Genomic DNA, 22,098 nt, shown 5'->3' on the forward strand with positions numbered 1-22,098 from the left:
TGTGGGGGTCGTAAAAAAAAAACACACCTTTTTATTTTCCTGCATTTTTGATTGTGGAATGTAAGAAGAATGGGATAATGAGAGTGGTGTTTGCTATGCTTTCCTTTATTGGACAGAGAATTGAGTATCAGTTGGGAGGTCATGTTGTGGCTGTACAGGACATTGGTAAGGCCACTTTTGGAATATTGTGTGCAATTCTAGTCTCCCTCCTATCAGAAGGATGTTGTGAAACTCAAAAGGGTTCAGAAAAGATTTACAAGGATATTGCCAGGGTTGAAGGATTTGAGTTTTAGGGAGAGGCTGAATAGACTGGGGCTGTTTTCCCTGGAGCATTGAAGGCTGAGGGGTGACCTTATAGAGGTTTATAAAATCATGGGGGCATGGATAGGATAAATAGACAAAGTCTTTTCCCTGGGGTGGGGGTGTCCACTAGAGGGCATAGGTTTAGGGTGAGAGATGAAATATTGAAAAGGCACCTAAGGGGCAAATCTTTCATGCAGAGGTGCTGCGTGCATGGGACAAGCTGCCAGATGAAGTGGTGGAGGCTAGTACAATCACAAGATTTAAAAGGCACCTGGATGGGTATAAGAATAGGAAGGGTCCAGAGGGATATAGGCCAAGTGCTGGCAAATGGGGCTAGATTAGGTGAGGATATTTGATTAGATTCCCTACAGTGTGGAAACAGGCCCTTCGGCCCAATAAGTCAACACTGACCCTCCGAAGAGTAACCCACCCAGACCCATTTCCCTCTGACCAATGCAGCTAACACAATGGGCAACTTAGAATGGCCAATTCACCGAACCTGCACATCTTTGGACTGTGGGAGGAAACCGGAGCACCCAGAGGAAACCCATATCTGGTTAGCATGAAAGAGTTGGAACAAAGGTTCTGTTTCCTTGCTGTACATCTCTATGACTCTATGACTCTTAAAAAGAGGACTTTTTAAAAAGCCAATGATTGTTGAAGGATTGCCACATTTCTTAAAAACAAATCACCTTGACATTCATTGTAATTGCTATTTACACAGTTGTTGGTTCAAGCAGTGGAGAAAGCCTCATTAAAGATGAGCTGGAGCCAGAATGCTGTGTACGAACAGTGATTTTGGCCAACAATATGTAGCTCATCTGTCATATGATGACTAGTTATTGATGATAAAGGCATACTGTGTGCAAACACATATGTGATTGACTTTCAGGTAGCTGAACAGCTTGGGGCTGTGAATGTTTGAGGGAAAAGAAAAGAGTTGATCTTAGTCTTCAGTTAAAAAAAAATCTCAAGCCTGAATATAGCCAGTTTATTTCCATTCCTCAGTTGTTATACGTTATGACTATTTTACTTATAGCCAGAGACCTTGGTAATTGTGAACCAGTCACCCTGTGCTTCCTACAAACAAGTGAAGTTATCTGAAAAGGAAAATTAAGAAATATTGTTCTTATCAGCAAAAAAGCGGTTAGAGCAAATCCTGTGGACAGGGACCATGTGGGTTGCTGAAAAAAGAGATCTTGGAGTGCAGGTTCATAGCTCCTTGAAAGTGAAGTCACAGGTAGATAGGATAGTGAAGAAGACGTTTGGTATGCTTTCTTTTACTGGTCAGAGTATTGAGTACAAGAGTTTGGAGATCATGTTGCGGCTGTACAGACCACTGTTGGAATATTGCGTGCAATTCTGGTCTCCTTCCTATCGGAAAAATGTTGTGAAACTTGAAAGAGTTCAGAAAAGATTTACAAGTATGTTGCCAGGGTTGGAGGATTTGAGCTACAGGGAGAGGCTGAACAGGCTGGGGCTGTTTTCCCTGGAGCATCGGAGGCTGAGGGGTGACCTTATAGAGGTTTATAAAATTATGAGGGGCATGGATAGGGTAAATAGGCAAAGTCTTTTCCCTGGGGTGTGGGAGTTCAGAACTAGAGGGCATAGGCTTAGGGTGAGGGGGAAAGATATAAAAGAGACCTAAAGGGCAACATTTTCACACAGAGGGTGGTACATGTGTGGAATGAGCTGCCAGAGTAAGTGGTGGAGGCTGGTACAATTACAACATTTAAGAGGCATTTGGATGGGTATATGAATAGGAAGGGTTTGGAGGGATATGGGCCGGGTGCTGGCAGGTGGGACTAGATTGGGTTGGGATATCTGGTCCGCATGGACGGTTTGGACCGAAGGGGCTGTTTCCATGCTGTACATCTCTATAACTCTATGACTCTGATTGCTTTTCCAATCCTTCTCTTTCTCCGCAACTCTCAATTTTTTTTTGTGTCTGTCTGTATGTGTGCATTGAGGGAAAATTTTAATTGGGTCAGAGTTTTAATAATGAGAGTTATATTTCAACAGTTTACATTTTTTTATCTGTAGTTAAAATCAATTTGCAAAATAAAGTAATTCCTGTTAAATACTGAAAACCTGGTCTGCGCTTTTCATGAACCTGTGTCGAAATGATAGGGAATTTGAGGTATTCTGTGTACTTTCTGTGATTTCCAGGATGTCACCACAAATGAGTTGAAACAGAGTTGAGATGGAATTCCTTTTAGGAAATTGCCTATTCTGAGGGATTATTCCTTATAGCACATCTCATCTCATTGATGCTACTTCTAACTTACCATCCTTTGAGAACAAACTAAATTCTGAGCGTTCTCAAAATGGAACGCTTCACTTGTCCACTTCAGCTCACAGCTGGCTATGCGGAGCTGCCATGTTGCTCATCACATTATGGCAGCTCAGGGTATGATACTTGAGCACCATCTGCATGGTCTCCTTGTCCACGGACATCCAATAATTGCCAATCCGTCAGCATGCTCTTTTTACCTCTCCAATCCACCCCAAAACAGTTAGGAAATTGGGGCCTCCATTGCAAGGTGCGCCAGAAACCAGCACTGAAGGACAACTGGGAGGGCACATTGCTCACAGGAACAGGTTTGGACCAGGCTGCATCTCAGGGCTGCTCTCGCTTCAATCACTCATTCACTGCCTGCCCATGTGCTCATAGCACCCTACCTTGCCTTGTGTGTGTTGGTGCTTCAGCCAGAACTTAAAGGTTATTGGAGCTGCTCTTTCACATGCTTATGTGCACTGTTGCACAGCGAGACTTACTGCTGGTCAGTCAGGCTACATCCAGCATCTCAGAGAGCTATATGGCAAACCAAGACATCGGCCTAACACCTACAGCATGTGCCAGCAGTAGGCACACTGCATTGTTGTTCAATTAAGTGACCATGTTGGAAGTGACCATGAGTGGGGACTAATTCCTAGTCCCGTCAAAAAAGGGTGTGGGGTCGCTGTTGGTTGGGAATCAGCCTTGGACAAATGTATACTCTGGAGAACGGCCATGGACATTTATCTGTTCAGGCTAGTCTGGTTGTATCTGGCACAGAGTGGGCAGCAGTCAGTCTGACAGGGCTATTGCCAGCAGTCAGGGAATCATTTAGTTAGGGAGCCAGAATTACAGTGGTCGGTGGTTTCGGTTAGTCTTCTCTAGGTGCTGTTTGTTGAAGTCAGTCAGAGGGACAAATGCATTCCTGGGGATTAGTGCATTGATTAGCGAGGAGGGTGCAAGGCCAGGGTGAGGCTCTTTGTCAAAACAGGTTGGGGCAATCAAGGCTTTGGGGGGTGGCGAGGCCAAGGATGGTGATGGGGGAAAGTCAGGATACAAGGAGGGTATATGGAATAGCATTGGAGGGCACAGCAGGGTACAAAGAGAAGAGTTTACCAGCGGTGACTGCCAGCGTGACCTTCACAAATGGAGTGTAGAGGACCACTGTTCGCATCATTGATGTGCCATGTTGGGGCTCAGGAGGCTAGTTGGAGGCAACGTTCAATGTGCTGGGTCTGCACATGGATGGGGGATAGGGAGGAGGCTGTAGAAATGGGCTGTCAGGGTAGTGCGCAATAAGAGAGAACATGGAGACTGTGGTGTGGGTTGGTACTTGGAAAGCAGATGCAGCCCAGCGCAAAGGGTGGCCACCATGCATTGAATTCTCTGCCTTCACTTGCTGCTCACCGGATGCAAACACAATTGGAAAATACCTGGGACAAAACCCAGGGTGGTAGAGATGGTGCCCATTTGATGGTGAAAATGCAGGATTCACACAAGCTGGGCATGAGGACATTGAAGGAGCAAATGTATTAAGCATGTGTTTGAAAACCATAGCTCCACTTGTAATCACTTCCATCACCACTTGTAATGTACACAGAGTGAAGATAAAGGTCAGATACTGGTCAAAGGTAATTTGCACCATCCTATTGGTCCTTTGGCAAATCACGCAGTGATGTAGTGATTTTGTGATTTTTTTTGATGTAATGTGTTGGTCACTCCACCTACATGACATCTCACCAAGTTACAAAACATGCTGAGGCTGAAGCTGAATAAATGATGGAAATATTTCCCCATTTATCAAGGTACAGCATGGCTCACTGTCTGGAGGAGTGCATTCAACCCATTCATCTGAAGCTTACACTACCCTGACTGCTCAGAGAGCTCAGAACCTACTTTGCTCCTCGTGTTCCCTACTCAAGTCATTTTCATTGAGAGACCTGCAGCCAACCACTGGTGGGATGTCGGCCACTGTGGTTGTCTCCCAAAGGAGGAGAAGGCTGGTGCAGGAGGGACCTGGGCAAGTCCAGGAATGGTGGGGGACTGCCACAGGGAATGAGGAGCACCCAGCTCAGGCAGAGCTTGCAGCTGTAGGATGTGTTGAGGCGGCAGGAGAACTGAAGCTTTTCTCCAACGGACTCATTTTCCAGGGAACGAACCAGGCGCAGTGTCAATGCATGTTCTGTTTGTCCCAGGACACAGTGACAGAAGAAATGTGTTGAATGCTAGCATGGAACGGAAGCACTGCAGGAAGCTAGTCTCTGTTGGACCCCTGTGTAGGTGCCCTCCTTGTTGAACTTGAGTGTTACTAACTCCTTCCAGGGAGTGTGTGTGGGGGCAGGTAACTTTATGGGATCTCGCAGTTGTATACCCACAAATACATCAGGACTGGAACTGACAGTACCTATGCAAGCTCACACTGCTTATTACCATCTCCCATGATGGGGTCAGTGCTGTATCCCTAGCAGCAGGATTCGGGAACACAGCTAGAATCCTCCGGGTGCAGGCTTCCATCGACTGGACACACATTGCACTGAGAGGGCCAGTGATCTGTGATCACTGTTACCACTTCCCAGAGGAGCCTGCCCATCACCCTGGCAGCTGCCACAGCTCCTACATCCTGGAGTACTCTGGTGTGTTTGAGGATCCAGGTGCTTACAAGGCTGGCTACTAGGAGACAAGGGTTACTCACTAAGACCAAGTCTCATGACATAATAGCACAAGCCCAAGACTAATGCAGAATGGACATACAATGCTGTCCATGTTTTGACCATGATGGAGCAGATGGTAAGAGTGCAGAAGATGTGGTTCCACTGCTCGGACAGGATCTATGGGGGCCATCAAGTATAGACTGGGCAGAATATGTTCACATCATTCTCTCGAGCTATGTCCTGCAAACTTTCAGCAGGCAATGAGGCGGGCTGTTGGATGCTGAGGAACTTGAGGAAAGGGAGCAGTCGTCCAAGGTGCAGAATGAGGACATTGGAGAGTGTGGAAGCTCTCCTGATGCCTAACAAAGCCCTGTTGCATGGAAAACAAATATAAAAATTGCTGGAAAAGCTCAGCAGGTCTGTCAGCATCTGTGGAGAGAAATCAGAGTTAATATTTCAGGTTGAGTGATCCTTTCTCAGAACCCTGTTGCCTGGGCGATACAAAACAGACAGGACTTGACTGGCACCCTGTTCCGATGAGTGAGACTTGACTGCAGCAGATCATTGTGGATTGTAAAATATTCATTGGTTCATAATGTTATCATTTTAGTTTACATTATGCAGGCTCTTGGAATAAAGAATAAAGATCATCCCAAATCTCCCATCCACAACAATGCAAATGAATTAGCTATGATCACCTTCAAAGCCATTGTAAACTGTCAGTCTGGCACTACTCTGAATTTCCAGTTATGGTTGTAGTAGCAGGCAGATTTTAATGAAGATCTCCTTCACAAAGCAAAAGTATTTATCGTCACTGAGGTTTAATTTTTTTTCCAGAACACAGCAGGCAAATATGACCTCCCAGGAAAAGCCCTTTCTCTCTTCCTTCTCCCTGTCACAGAAACTTGACTCGTTCTGTGTCACTTCTGTTTATTATCCCGATCATGCCAATGCCCCAGAAATGTGGGTGCTATTGTACCATATCAAGGAGGAATCCATATCTTTCTGCAGAATGTTTGAACAAACCTGCCTCACTCTTTCTGTGAACTTTAGTAACTTCAAACAACTCAAGAAACACTGAAATATTCCTAAATAGAACAGCCAGTAAAAATCAATCAGCAACCAACCTGAAAGTGATCCCTTTAAATAGTTTCAGCTCTGTTGTTGTTCCAGTGTATTCTCAGCCTGTATGTTTAAGAGTCAGAGCCCACTCTTCATACTTCTGTCAGCCACTATCTGCAAGCAAGCTAAACTCCTCACCAGAACAGTGTTCAACACAGCTAGCTCCCGAAGTGGCCCATATGTGGTAAACTGTACTCCACAGCATTGAAAATAAACTTGCATGATCAAGCTGAATTTTATGGTCTGGCAATGCTCTGCATTGTTCTAATACTAATAATTTACATGCTTTTTATAGAATAGAATCCCTCCACTGAGGAAACAGGCCCTTTGGCCCAACAAGTCCACACTGATCCTCCGAAGAGTAAACTACCCAGGCCCATTCCCCTACCCAATATTTACCCCTGTCTAATGTACCTAACCTAAACTATGGGCAACTTAGCATGGCCAATTCACCTGACCTGCACATCTTTGGATTGTGGGAGGAAACCGAAGCACCCGGAGGAAACCCACGCAGACACTGGGAGAATGTGCAAAGTCCACTTTCTTCTTGCTGATCTCTCTTGCAGAGTTAGGGCTGGAAAACCCCTTGCTAGATCTTATGCAGCTTGTTTTATTAAACATTTTCATCATTAATGAGCAGGAGAAACCTATTGCAGACAAACAAAACTCATCACGGGACAGTTACTATGATGTACTGTCTAAATAATTTTTGCATTTAGAATATTTCTTATTTGAATTGCTATAGTTTGCAGTTAAATTGCATGAGGTGCAGAGGAAAATTAGAATTTTTTTCAGGTGTTGAAGTTTTGTATTTGCAAGTTATGATAGTAATGACTAACATGATGTGTATTGCTGAAAAGAATGAGAATCTTACAAACCTCAAGGCAATGATCAAGATAGATCAGCAGACTTTCCAGTAGATTTGATCACTGAGATAGATGTAGTCAAGCTCCTAATATCAATGTTTACTGATCCAGATTGGACTTTAGCTAGACAAACTTACAGATGGTGATCAACAAAGAGCTTCCTTCCTGTTTGCACATAAGCTGCTAGAAGCTATGAACACTATGTCATCTGGTTAATTTTTGCCTAGATTTAGAAAATGAACTAATTTCCTCAGTGCTCCTTTCTAATTTAATACTAACTAAATATTGTGTAACCGATGCTTCATTGGAACCAATGTTCAATCTGCAAGATTTCCTTAAGGTGGGCTGAGATAGGACAGGAGATTCACATGGGCAGGACATAAGTTCACTTAATATTGGTTTTCAGTATGAATAGAAATAACTACAAACACATCATATGATTCTCCAACACTTTGGTTTTATTTTTCCTATTATACCTGTTACTTAAATTGCAGAGACATTAAATAGACAGCTAACAAGCCATCACTTTTAGAAACCCTACATTGGGGAAGAGGCCATTCAAACCATCAAGTCAATACTGACTCTCTAAAGACCATCCCACCCTATCCCCACAGCTAACCACCTGACCTGCATATTCCTGGATAACTGAGAATTTAGCATGGCGAATCCACATGTGCACATCATGGGACTGTGGAAGGAAACCGGAGCATGCAGAGGAAATCCTCACAAACACAGTGAGAATGTGCAAACTCTACATAGACAGTCACCTGAGGCTGGAATCAAACCTGGATCCCTAGTGCTGTTAAGCAGTAGTGCTGACCACTGGGCCATTATGCCCCCCATCTAGCTGTGATGAATTGTCATCAGCTTTCCTTCATTATCAAAGAGGACAATTATTTGCATGCACTCAAACATGGCTTTGGTGCCTTGTATATAAACCTGTATGATTTCCCACAGTGTGGACAATGATTAATTGTGTGATATTGTTTGGATTTGCCAGGCTTTCCAGCTTGCTTTTTGCACTTTGCTGTCTGTATTATTTGCTGTTTGAAGGAAAGAACACCATTACTTGAGTTCACTTCCCAGGTAGCAATCAGGCACTTGTGATCTAGGCACTTTTCTCCCAATCTGTGGTAGACATGTCACATTTACTTGGATTTGTCTTCAAGAAGTCCTTGCACCATAACGTTGACCCACCTCAGAAGTAGTGTCTAAGTTTAAATTGTGAAGACACGTCCACTTTAGTTATCTTATCATTAGTTATATGTATTACATACATACACCATTTGAGCTGAGCTTTCATGATGACTGCTCTAATTCCAGACCTGCCGGTACTTTGAAGTATCTCAGTGCTACCACTTTGTCTTCCTGTTTGATGACCATATGATTTGAATGCATTTCATGTGAAACTTATCCAACTGCTTAATATATCCAGTGCAGTCCATATCTCACAGGTAAGTATGACGTTAGAATCACCACAGCTTTTAACACAGCTAGTTTTGTTATCATTTTGTGACTTCATTGCCTCCACAGTCTCTTCCATAAGTGGACAAATGTTGAGCAATTCCATTTTACTGTGCAGACATTTCTAGTAACTGTGTTTCTAAGATAAGTGAGGTTGCCTGCATCCTTCAGGGGTTGCATCTTTGATCGTTATAGTAGGTGCGACATAGACAGGATTTGACGGTTGTTAGTGAGTATCTCTGTTTTCCTTAAGCTGATGGTTAGTTCATGGTTATCAACCACTTTCGTAAAAGAATCCATGATCCTTTGCTTAGTACAGGTTTAATACAGAAAATCATTTGTACATCATACCTCGATTTATTTGTGCACACCAATTGCTGTGTGTCTATAGGGCATCAATAGATATATGCGGCAGCATGCTTGAAAATAAATAGGAGACTGGTTAGAGCGAAGGAAGGGTCTTGTTTTGCAATTGTTGCTAAAGAATAAGTGCTTCATACTTTTAACCATGCTCATTAATGATTAAGTCAATCGTAATAATAGAGATTGGCAGGTGCCTGAGGTGTAAGGATAAATGAGGTATATTTATAAATCCCCACGTTAACAGCTAGAAAATGGCATAAAGTAAATGATTTCCACTTCAAAGGATTTCAATTCAGTAAATGTAATTTTAAGAAAACACAAAAACTTTCCCCTTTCAACTTCAAGCATTATCCCAGTGCAGAACAGTGTAAAATAACTTCATATTTAGATTTTAGCTCTTTGTAGAAGTGTGTGCTCCTGAATTACTTTGTCGTGCTGTCACGAACAAATAGGTCAGAGTATAACATCCATCACTTTCCCTCTGGTGCTCCACTGCAGTCTAAATAATTGGAGTACTTTAAAGTCACTGCCACCGCATTATCTGAAAGGAATTCACAGAAGCTGAATCAATATGACTATGACCAAGATACATATCCCAGTCATGGCTCCACAGGTCTCTGATACTGCCTTTGGGAATTAAAACCAATGAACAAACAGGATCCCTAGCAACCGAAAAGAATGAGATATGTTATCACACTGTAGTACAGCCACACAGCAACACCATAAAATGTGTTAGATCCATTTACTTGCACTTAGATAGATCAGTGTTATGCTGAAGGAATTAATAACAAAGATACTCTCTTGCAACAAACACCACTTGATTCTATTCATTTTCTTGCAGAAACTAAAACACCCTGATTAATTGTTGCTTCATAATCAAATGTTTATCATTAACACTACAAGAAATCATAGAACATAGAACATAGAAGAATACAGCGCAGTACAGGCCCTTTGGCCCTTGATGTTGCGCCGATCCAAACCCACCTAACCTACACTAGCCCACTATCCTCCATATGCCTATCCAATGCCCGCTTAAATGCCCATAAAGAGGGAGAGTCCACCACTGCTACTGGCAGGGCATTCCATGAACTCACGACTCGCTGAGTAAAGAATCTACCCCTAACATCTGTCCTATGCCTACCACCCCTTAATTTAAAGCTATGCCCCCTCGCAATAGCTGACTCCATACGTGGAAAAAGGTTCTCATGGTCGACCCTATCTAAACCCCTAATCATCTTGTACACCTCTATCAAGACACCCCTAAACCTTCTTTTCTCCAATGAAAACAACCCCAAGTGCCTCAGCCTTTCCTGATACGATCTTCCTACCATACCAGGCAACATCCTGGTAAACCTCCTCTGCACCCGTTCCAGTGCCTCCACATCCTTCCTATAGTATGGCGACCAAAACTGCACACAATACTCCAGATGCGGCCGCACCAGAGTCTTATACAACTTGCAACATGACCTCAGGACTCCGGAACTCAATTCCTCTTCCAATAAAAGCCAGTACGCGATATGCCTTCTTCACCGCATTATTTACCTGGGTGGCAACTTTCAGAGATCTGTGTACATGGACACCAAGATCCCTCTGCTCATCCACACTACCAAGTATCCGACCATTAGCCCAGTACCCCATCTTTTTTTTACTCTTACCAAAGTGAATCACCTCATACTTACCTACATTGAACTCCATTTGCCACCTTTCTGCCCAGCTCTGCAGCTTATCTATATCTCGTTGTAACCTGACACATCCTTCCTCACTGTCAACAACTCCTCCGACTTTTGTATCATCCGCAAACCTGCTCACCCAACCTTCTAGCCCCTCCTCCAGGTCATTTATAAAATGACAAACAGCAATGGTCCCAAAACAGATCCTTGCGGAACACTGCTAGTAACTGCACTCCAAGATGAACCTTTACCATCAACTACTACCCTCTGTCTTCTTCCAGCCAGCCAATTCCTAATCCAAACCTCCAACTCACCCTCAATGCCATACCTCCGTATTTTTCGCAGTAGCCTACCATGGGGAACCTTATCAAACGCCTTACTAAAATCCATATACACCACATCTACCGCTTTACCCTCGTCCACCTCTTTAGTCACCTTCTCAAAGAATTCAGTAAGGTTTGTGAGGCATGACCTGCCCTTCACAAAACCATGCTGGCTATCCTTGATCACATTATTCCTATCCAGATGTTCATAAATCCTATCCCTTATAATTCTCTCTAAGACTTTGCCCACAACAAAAAAGGAAAGACTTGCATTTATATAGCATCTTCAATGATCGCTGGCTGTTCCAAAGTGCACTATAGTCAACATGGTATTTTTTTAATATTGTTAACTGTAAGATGTAGGAAACATATTAATCAATTTGTACATTGCAAGCTCTGACAAGTAACAGTGTGATAATGATCAGGTAATCTGTTTCCCTGATGTTGAAATGAATATTGGTCAGAATACCAATGTTAACTTCCCAGCTTTTCTTCTATAACACCAGGGAACTGCTATTGCCACAAACGGCAGAAACTGCATTTATTTTATATCTGAAAGACAACATCTCCTACAGTGCAGCAGTCCCTCAGTGTCAGCCTAGATTTTGTGCTCAAGTCCTTGAGTGAGATTTGAACTCACAACTTTCTAATTCAGACTGCCTATTGAGCCACTTACAATTAGACTAAGATTAATATTGTAAAGGCATTTGAAATAGCCTTCACTGTGTCTTTGAATCTGTTGTATGAGGATCATTTTCTTGGAGTCTTTGTTCTCCTCCTCCCCTTCTCTTATTATAACGTCCACACGTCCTGGCAGCCTGGTCAGCTGAGGGGGTCAAGTAGGAGAAGTATTTAGGGTGGAGGGTTGGTCTTGATCACTGATGGCTGTGGAATCCAATATGGAGTTTGGTTGAAGGAGAGCAGATAGTGATCAGGATTGGTGTTTTCAATGGTGGTCAGTCAATCAGATGATCATCATGTGGCAGTTACAAGTTCTAGTGATGGTTGGGGGTGACTGAGGTGGAGGGGTGCCACACTCAATAGGAGTTGGGTAATTACACCACTAGTCAAGGGATTCTGTGGTTGTCAATGGAGTACAGATCACTGGCACCAGGGAATTTACTATACAACTTGTTAACCTTGACGATACACCTCTGCTCCTTCTAACCCACAAGGAGCAACAATGAGGTCAATAGTTATGTGGATTCAAATTGTTTCACTTCCTTTTGGCTGTCACATTTTCAGAAACCTGGGAATTCTGTTCAATATGAGTTAAAACTATCTCTATTGTCAGACTGAATTGGCAATAAGTGAAATGGTTGACCATATCCACAATCATTAAAATCTGAGGTTCAAGATGGGTTGAGTTCTTGGTTCAGGTTTTTTATATTCCACACAACCTACCCAACCCAAACTCACCGGTTTTAAGAGCTAAGCTTAAAATGTGCCAGTTGTTCTCATGAATTTGTCTCATATTATGTCACAGCAATAACTTTAAAAGGAACACACATCCACACTTCAGAAGAGTGTAATACATAAGGGTAGATCTGCAGAACAGCCTAATTAGTGTTGTGGGGGAGCTCAGGAGTTGGCATTCCTGTTAACAGACCTACAAGTACTCACTGACCTGCTCTCCAAAACTTAGTAACATGTTTGAAGATGTTCTTCAAGTGTCCGTGGAAGTTCTACCCCATTGTCGTTTGCAAGATGTAGCTCCTGCACTTCAAAACGTTCCTGATGAAGGTTTTATAAGCGAAACATTGATTCTCCTGCTCCTCGGATGCTGCCTGACCTGCTGTGCTTTTCCAGCACCACACTTTTCAACTCTGATCTCCAGCATTTGCAGTCCTCACTTTCTCCTAATCGCTGCATTTCAAAACAGTCCTGTGACTTAACATGAACCTCACCAAAATATGCTTGCTAATAATTAAAAAGAAAATGGGCACCTCCTGCCAATCACGCTTACTCCATTTCTTGGTCAATCACAGTTTCACGGTTACACAGAGGTTTCTGCATCACACCTTTTAAAAAGGAGACAGAGCAGATATTTTGAATGCAGACAGAAATCCTGTATGTCACACCAAATGCATGATATATGGAGGTCTTAGTTTGTGCTAACAGTTATGCGTAACAAGACAACCAAAAAGGAAAATATACAGCTTAAGTGCAAGCAAATTCGATGTGAATTCACTAATTGTTTAATTCAAAACAATTCCCTTAAAATTATTTTCATATTATCCTGAGACATCGTATTGTGATGAGGTAAAGATGAGCTCTTATAATGATTAGTGCTGGCACAGCTGTCCTATGCTAATAAAACAGTTATTAACTTCCAACACCATAATATATAGATTAGAAGTATAGCAGAAATATCGATGGAGAAAAAGGATGAGGTCTGGAAGATTTCATGCAGTGCTCAGTTCAGCTGTGAAAATCACAAGAGCAGTGATATTTCAGCTCTAATGATCAGAATGATCCACAGTCAGACTTAATGCAAGCATTTGTCAAAAGCATCATATGTAACAGTCAAAACTCATCAAAAAGTGTGGAATTCGCATACAGTCTAAATCAGAAGCACAAATAATTTTCATAGTATATGTCTGATCTACTGCAGAATTGAACTCCATTAATGAGCTAATGCGCGTAAACGCCATGTTAACAACAGCAAGGAGTATAACACATCAGATTCATCTTTAAACATTTGTTATCCTCATGATGACTCTTTGGGGACCTACCATATAATGTATCCCCCTCAAAGCAGTTAGAAATTTGGAAGATATACCTCTGATCATGACTCAGAATACAGATGAGTCTTTTGCTTCATCAATAATCGTGTTCCAAGATCTCCACATACATTGTTAAGAGCCAGTGCTAACTCAGTCGATGATTTTTCATCCATAAAAATCACAGCATTGCTAAAATAGCCAGCAGCACAAATCTCTCTTTGAATACCAATGTCTCAAAAGAACAAACAACATCCAAAAGTAAATTATATACTTGTAGATGAATATTTTTATCGAAGATGCATGTGATTTAGGTCAAGCAATAGCATACTTAAAAATGATTCAACTTATTCACTCATGCCTCCATTATGAATTCTTCAGTCATCAAGCATTTCCTCCTATCCATTCACAGATCAACATGTACTATTCTCTTACTGCAGTCTTTATCAGTAATAACTATGTAACTAACATCACAAATCTTTGAGGCCTATATAGAGCAAGCATCGTTATGAGGTGGGAAGTTTGTTTGTGCAGTTGAGGATAGTTTAAAATAGCTTGGCAAGGCGACAGGGACCTCAGCTTGGAAGGAAGAGAAGTAAAGCTGGAAACATAAAGCAGGAAATTAGGTTGTGAGTGCAGAAGGCAATGGAAATGATGGTTATAAAACAGACAAGAGTTTGACAGTGTTCAATGGTATACAGATATGTATATTGTAGTGACTGGAACAATGTCAGCCAGCTGGATCTCATAGAATATGAGTTCCCTTATTGGGCTGCTAACCTGGGTCAATCAGGGAGCCGAGGATGACAGATATAAACAGAATTATCAGGGGTTCTAATCACTTTTGGAGCCAGCTCTGAGCCAGCTGGGTCAGTGTCTATGCGCGTGTATTGAAGGGTGACTTAGTGATACCAAGATTTTGTGGAATTATTTCATATACCATGTAAAAAGTTTAGTAAATAGGCCATCTAAGGTGAGAGCTGAAAATGTGTTGCTGGAAAAGCGCAGCAGGTCAGGCAGCATCCAGGGAACAGGAGAATCGACGTTTCGGGAATAAGCCCTTCTTCAGGAATGAGGAAAGTTTGTCCAGCAGGCTAAGATAAAAGGTAGGGAGGAGGGACTTGGGGGAGGGGCGTCAGAAATGTGATAGGTGGAAAGAGGTCAAGGTGAGGGTGATAGGTCAGACTGGGATGGGGGCGGAGAGATCAGGAAGAAGATTGCAGGTTAGGAAGGCGGTGCTGAATTCGATGGATTTGACTGAGACAAGGTGGGGGGAGGGGAAATGAGGAAACTGGTGAAATCGAGTTCATCCCTTGTGGTTGGAGGGTTCCTAGGCGGAAGATGAGGCGCTCTTCCTCCAACTGTCGTTTTGTTGTGGTCTGGCGATGGAGGAGTCCAAAGACCTGCATATCCTTGGTGGAGTGGGAGGGGGAGTTGAAATGTTGAGCCACAGGGTGGTTGGGTTGGTTGGTCCGGGTGTCCCAGAGGTGTTCTCTGAAACACTCCGCAAGTAGCCGGCCTGTCTCCCCAATATAGAGGAGGCCACATCGGGTGCAGAGGATGCAATAGATGATGTGTGTGGAGGTGCAAATTCACCTGCACCTCCACACACATCATCTATTGCATCCTCTGCACCCGATGTGGCCTCCTCTATATTGGGGAGACAGGCCGGCTACTTGCGGAGCATTTCAGAGAACACCTCTGGGACACCCGGACCAACCAACCCAACCACCCTGTGGCTCAACATTTCAACTCCCCCTCCCACTCCACCAAGGATATGCAGGTCTTTGGACTCCTCCATCGCCAGACCACAACAAAACGACGGGTTGGAGGAAGAGCGCCTCATCTTCCGCCTAGGAACCCTCCAACCACAAGGGATGAACTCGGATTTCACCAGTTTCCTCATTTCCCCTCCCCCCACCTTGTCTCAGTCAAATCCATCGAATTCAGCACCGCCTTCCTAACCTGCAATCTTCTTCCTGATCTCTCCGCCCCCATCCCAGTCTGACCTATCACCCTCACCTTGACCTCTTTCCACCTATCACATTTCCGACGCCCCTCCCCCAAGTCCCTCCTCCCTACCTTTTATCTTAGCCTGCTGGACAAACTTTCCTCATTCCTGAAGAAGGGCTTATGCCTGAAACGTCGATTCTCCTGTTCCCTGGATGCTGCCTGACCTGCTGCGCTTTTCCAGCAACACATTTTCAGCTCTGATCTCCAGCATCTGCAGACCTCACTTTCTCCTCAACTAAGGTGAGAGTAGAGTTAAACATCTGGAAGTATAATATAGCTCTGACTGTACCACAGTTTTAAGAACAGCAACAATGGCAGCTCACCATTCCTTCTTATAGGGGGTTCATACCAGATAGATAGGAGGGGTATCATTAGATTGATGAGCAAAACTGTTGAAAGGAGAGTTATGGAAGGATCATCATTTGAGATTTAATAGTTGGAACTGAAGAACAAAACTGGGGTAAATGAGAGGATATTATGGGACAGAAGGACATACAAAACAAATATTTATGCAAATTTCTGAGAGCTACATAAACTACAGACAATTTTTTTTTAGATGACCTAATGATGCGGGATAAAATCAGTGTTACAGATATAAGAGAGCACATATTTCTTAAATTTAATTCAGGAGAACTATTTAAGCTTGTACGTAATACTCAATCAAGTGGACGGACAGTTCTAGACTTTATTTTAGGGAATGTATCTGGACAGATTGAGGTTGTATCTGGGGCTGTGATTACAAATCAATTAGTGTTAGTTTGGAAAGGGACAAAGATGTATCTGGGTAAAAATTCTATGAATGGGCCATTAAAATGAACCACACTATTTTTCGGTATCAGGAAAGTTGCTGCCCAGTTCCTGCCTGTGGATAAACAACTAACCCTGATTGCCTAGTCACCCATTTAACACTGTAGTCACCTGGTTTGGTTTCAGATAGATACACACATCTCCAACTTTTGTCACAGCCATGGTCACAGCATAGACGCAAGAGGTGAATGCTGGGAGGTAAGCAGAGCCTTGGCAGAGCTGATGTCACCAGAAAATGGTCATGGGTGCGCTACAACATTTTTCCTGATGGCTTTAGCCTTGCTTCAATCATCTTTAGCTACAGCCTAAGGCTAGGAATGAGACTATTCATTAACAGTTATAGTAGTGCTCAGCTCTATTCACAATTCCTACAGTCCTGAAGCAAACCAATTTGGCCTACATAATGACAGTAACAACATGCTAACTTGGGATGAGAGGTGCTTAGTGACATATACACCACATGAGTACCAGCTCCTACAGAAAATGTTCAACTGCCTTCCCCTGACTTTCAAAGGCACAACCATCAAGTCCCCAGTGACCAAAGAGTAAATAGTGATGGGGTCAACTGGACCAGCAATATGTTATGATGCAGTAACAGGAACATAGACAATCTGAGGGAAGTAGGTCTCGTCCTAATCTGAAAGATTCTCTACATTCTATAAAACAATCTGCAGCAACGTAATGTCAGATATGCAGCTTCCAGGTACAATGCAAGCATAGAAACTTTGAAATGGTTGTTCAGTGTTAGCTAACTGACACTAGGAGATAATAGTTTCCACCAAGAGCAAGACCGAAATCTGTGGAATCAGCCAACTGCAGCAAATAGTTTGTACTCTACTAAGGTCACTCCATTACCTGTGCATTTCTTGACCTTGCTATTCCTTTTCCCATGCCAGCTTAATTTACAGTTGAAGTTTTCCTCCCAGAACTCGGCAAACCAAACGTTCCTTCTGTTGTTCTCCAGTGTACGGCTTCTGAAGTATCTATCAAAGCCTGAGGAAGGAACAAAATGGTCAGATGTGTCAAACTGTGGACAGTGCACAAAAGTCTTTGAACCATCTAAGATGAGTGATGCAAGTCAATAAAATGATTGTGCTAGCAACAGTGTCACTTCTTTTTCTCTAGGGTTTATTACCAGTTAGATTTTTTATTTTAACAAATCCCGAAATTTATAACGCTGACAGTGCAGCTAACTCAGATAAGAAAATACAGGAAAACTTATCACTACTGTCCTGAGCTCTGACAGTCTGCAGTGTAAATAAATTAATGTGGTTTGTTGCCAATTTCCCTCAACACTGATCTTTTCACCTCTGGAGGGAAATATTACAGAGTGTGGCACTTTTCTGCTGAGCTCAGTCTCAAATCATGAATTTCAATCAGGTCATGGGAAAATGAGCAAGATGGTTCTCTGAGAAAGTTGTTCAGGTAATTCTACCTTCAATCGATGCTCTCTTGGGAAGAATGGTGACAGCTCCTTCAGCAACCTCTTCTTGCTGGTGCACCGGTGCGACCTTTGAACCCCAGCTGTCAGAGCCGACCCAGAGAAAGTGCTTGGTCTGATTGGATCTTTTGGCAGCCTCCAGCAAACGGCTGTGGAGAAGGTGCGAGCAACTGTGTTACTGACATTGCACTCGGAAACAATAGCAGCCCTTTTGGGTCATTCGCTCCTGCCCCACCCGTCAAAAAGGGCAAAAAGGAGCAATCCACTTAACCCATCGCATTGACAGCCCAACATATAAAAAGCAAACAGCAGGGACATCTGTTTGAAACATGCATCTGCATCACAGTAAATGGTCACCTAATCTGGTCTAATTCATTCTGCCTGTCATGTTCACTTTGTCACCCATCTCCCACCTCAGCAGTTATTTTCCAAGCTATTGTATTTGTAAACATCAGAAAACCAGTTCTATTTCCCAAAGACTAAGGCTGCAGCCTGACATGTCATTGCATTAGAGCTCCCTGTGTCCCTCAGAGGAATCCACAGCCATTACAAATTGTTGTTTTCAACAGCTTTATTCATTTGCAATACTGCTATGATCGAAAATCTGGCTGAAATCCGTGGCACCACCCCCAACTCCTCCCTGCCCCTTAGCAAAATAGAAATTGGCATCACATGGATGAGCAATTCCCAGGGATCCTGAACAAAATGCAGTCAATAGTTCTTCAATAGGTATAATGCAATGAATAATTCGCCTCCTGACTTCCCACAGCCTGTCCACTATCTACAAGACACCAGTCAGGAGTGTGGTGGAATATTCCCCACTTGCCTGGATGGAAGTAGCTCCAACAACATTCAAGAAGCTTGCCACCATCGAGGGCAAAGCAGTCCATTTCATTGACACCACATCCACGAACATCCACACCTCCACCACTGATGCTCAGTAATAGCAGGGACTACTATCTACAACATGCACTGCAGAAATTCACCAAAGCTCCTCAGACAACACCTTCCAAACCCATGACCACTTCCATCAAGAAGGACACGGGCAGCAGATAAATGGTAACACCACCACCTGCAAGTTCCCCTCCAAACCACTCAACATCCTGATTTGGAAATATATCACTGTTCCTGCACTGTTGCTGGGTCAAAATCCTGAAACTCCCTCCCTAACAGCATGTGGACGGCAGCAGTTCAAGAAAGCAGCTCACCATCACCTTCTCAAGGGCAACTGAGGTGGGAAATAAGTGCTGACCTAGCCAGCGACGCCCATGTCCCACAAAGGAATCAAAACAAAACTTTTACATAAAGGAGTTATGCGCACCTGATGTCATCTTCATTTGCAAATATAATTATTCCACGAGCATTGGGGGTTTCCAGCAAGCGTTTGATGATTTTGTCAAATTCGCCTGGTTTTGGCTCTCGGGGGATTTTCAGTGACTGAGCAATGCAAACCCTACCTAAGGGAAAGAACATTGTCACGTTATTAACTAAACAATTGAAGCAGCTGCAATAGTTAATCACATATCTTACCATGTGTAGGAATGGGTGCCATCTAATCCATGTTAGTTTGTTCTGTTTACTATGAGTGTCAATGAACCATCCCAGGGCACCAATATAAATGAACATAAGTGCCACGGCACCACTGATACAATAAAACAAGCAGACAGTCCAACTCTACTATTGTATTTTAATTAAGTAACCAAATAAAATATAGCTGCGAAATATGAATGCAACAGAATTATTAGAGTCAGTGTTCTTGTCAAATAACTCATTCAACAGACTCTTATTTTGCAGCATAGTGTACCTACGTCTGGGTCAGAAATTCCAGGAGATCAGCGACAGGTCTGGTCATGAGGCCTTGAGCTATCCCTGGCCTCACCTCTGGCCTGCAGGTAACCCCCAACTCCCCTTTACAACTAAACGAGGAGCTATAATATTTTCACACCATTCATCTATGCAGAACAGAGATTATATTTAAATTCATTAATGGGCTGTGGACATCACTGACTAGGCCAGCATTTATTGCACATTTCTAATTTCCCAGAGGGCAGTTAAGAGTCACCCAGATTGCTGTGGGTCTAGAGTCAAGTTTTGGGACAGACAAGGTAAGTATGACAGATTTCCTACCTAAAGAACATTAGTAAACCAGATGGGCTTTCCCCAACAATAGTCATCATTAAACCCTTAATTCCAAAGTGGTTATTAAAGTTAAATTCCATCACCTGCCATGGCTGGATTTGAACCCAGTTCCCCAAAATGTCAACCGAGTTTCTGGATTTATAGGTCTAGTAATAATACCTCTGGGCTATTGCTTCCCCAAGGATACAGTCCTTGAGGATCCACAAGTATCCTACAAAATGCACTGCATGTCAGTTCTTCTTGCAAGATCCTGCGCTGGATTCCCAATGCTGCAGAGAAGGTCACAGAATGAGAAGCACACACACACTATCATAGAGCTGTATAGCATGGAAACAGACCCTTTGGTCCAACTCATCCATGCCGAACGAATATCCTAAATTAATCTAGTTCCATTTGCCAGCATTTGGCCCATATCCCTCTAAACCTTTCCTATTCATATACCCATCCATGCCTTTTAAATGTTGTAATTGTGCCTGCCTCCACCACTTCCTCTGGCAGCTCATTCCATACACACACCACCCTCTGCGTGGAAAAGTTGCTGCTCAGGTCCCTTTTAAATCTTTCTCCTCTCACCTTAAACTTATACCACCCAGTTTTGGACTCCTGCACCCCAGGGAAAAGACTCTGGCTTTTCACCCTATCCATGTCCCTCGTGATTTTATAAACCTCTATAAGATCACCCCTCAGCCTCCAATGCTCCATGGAAAATAGCACCAGCCTATTCAGCTACATCTAAGACAACTCTAAATCCAAATTACTCAAGGAAGAGATATGAGATGAAGGATACATCTTAGCAACAGTATTACTGGTTCAGAATACAATATCCAAGATGTAGTGCATCTCAATAAAGAGGTAGCACCCTAAGTACGAGTGAAGCATATGACTCTGGCTCATTTCACATCATTGCCCAGACTACACTGACACTTGGGTTGTCAGTTGCCAGGCCTTTATTGATATAGTTCTGTCAGTTGAAAGAGGCACATGACAGCAGTTTAAGGCCACCTCAACGCCACCAACAACAACCCTATCCTATTTTGCTTGTATTGATTTGATAAAGATTGGGAATTTAGTCAGAAATGAAGAAATTGAATTTATAATGTGCCTTTCACAACCTCAGGCCATCCCGAATGCAATTTATAGCCATTGAAGAACTTTCGAACTGTAGTCAATGCTGTCATGTAAAAACAAACTAATTTTCACACAGCCATTATCCCATTAGCAGTAATGTGTTACTGGGTTGAGAATACAATTTTAGGTGTTGGTTAAGGGATAGATATTTACCAAGTCACCAAGGAGAATTCCCTAGCTCTTCGACAATACAGTGCTTTGGCATCTTTTGCACTCACCTCAGAAGCAGACAGGACACTCTTAGTGCTGCACTGTATTATCAGAACAGAGTTTGTCTTTGAACCTCTGAAAATTCACAACCTTCTGACACATTCAAGGGTGTTATCAGCTCTGAATCATGGCAACTATGCTTTCCTTCAATTAACAGTAAATTTAGAATATTGCTATGAGGTGGGATTTACATCACTGGGAACTGTGAAGGAAAGCAACCCCCACTGCACTCATGTGTCTTTTTTAAGCTTTATCTGCTGATGTTGTTACAACTTTCCTTGGAAGGATAGATCAATTAGGGTTAAGTATGACTGTACTTTAAATATAATGGATTTGTACACTGATTCAAAACTCAATTTGCAATCATTAGTAACTCTTGCTAATTAAATTTCCCTTGGCTCAAACTGAACCATGTTTCAGAGATGAAAGGCCAGTGTTCTACCAAACCCATCTATCCAATTTTTCCATTGACAAGTTGCAGATTCAATTAATTAAACATTGATTATAAGATACAGCATTTACAAGAACAAAATTACATTGGCGTTGCAATGAATGTAAGATGTCAGCATCACTGTAGCCATGGATTGTAGCCTCAAT

At 42.8% G+C, this 22,098-nt stretch overlaps 1 protein-coding gene across 4 annotated transcripts in view; it reads right to left on the minus strand.

Moving 5' to 3' along the window:
- LOC122559526 (metabotropic glutamate receptor 8) overlaps positions 1-22,098 on the minus strand; it is a 447,166-nt gene that overhangs the window by 172,779 nt on the left and 252,289 nt on the right. For all 4 annotated transcript variants that reach the window (XM_043709129.2, XM_043709130.2, XM_043709131.2 and 1 more), the window contains exons 4-6: positions 19,346-19,481; positions 18,019-18,173; positions 17,439-17,576 (exon numbers count right to left, since the gene is read on the minus strand). In XM_043709129.2, the coding sequence (XP_043565064.1) occupies positions 17,439-17,576; positions 18,019-18,173; positions 19,346-19,481 (429 nt within the window). The remainder of the gene's footprint in view (positions 1-17,438; positions 17,577-18,018; positions 18,174-19,345; positions 19,482-22,098) is intronic.

Source organism: Chiloscyllium plagiosum, unplaced genomic scaffold (assembly GCF_037043375.1).
Source record: "Chiloscyllium plagiosum isolate Xiang-an unplaced genomic scaffold, Cpla_swu_hap1 HiC_scaffold_19, whole genome shotgun sequence".
Lineage (NCBI taxonomy): Eukaryota > Metazoa > Chordata > Chondrichthyes > Orectolobiformes > Hemiscylliidae > Chiloscyllium > Chiloscyllium plagiosum.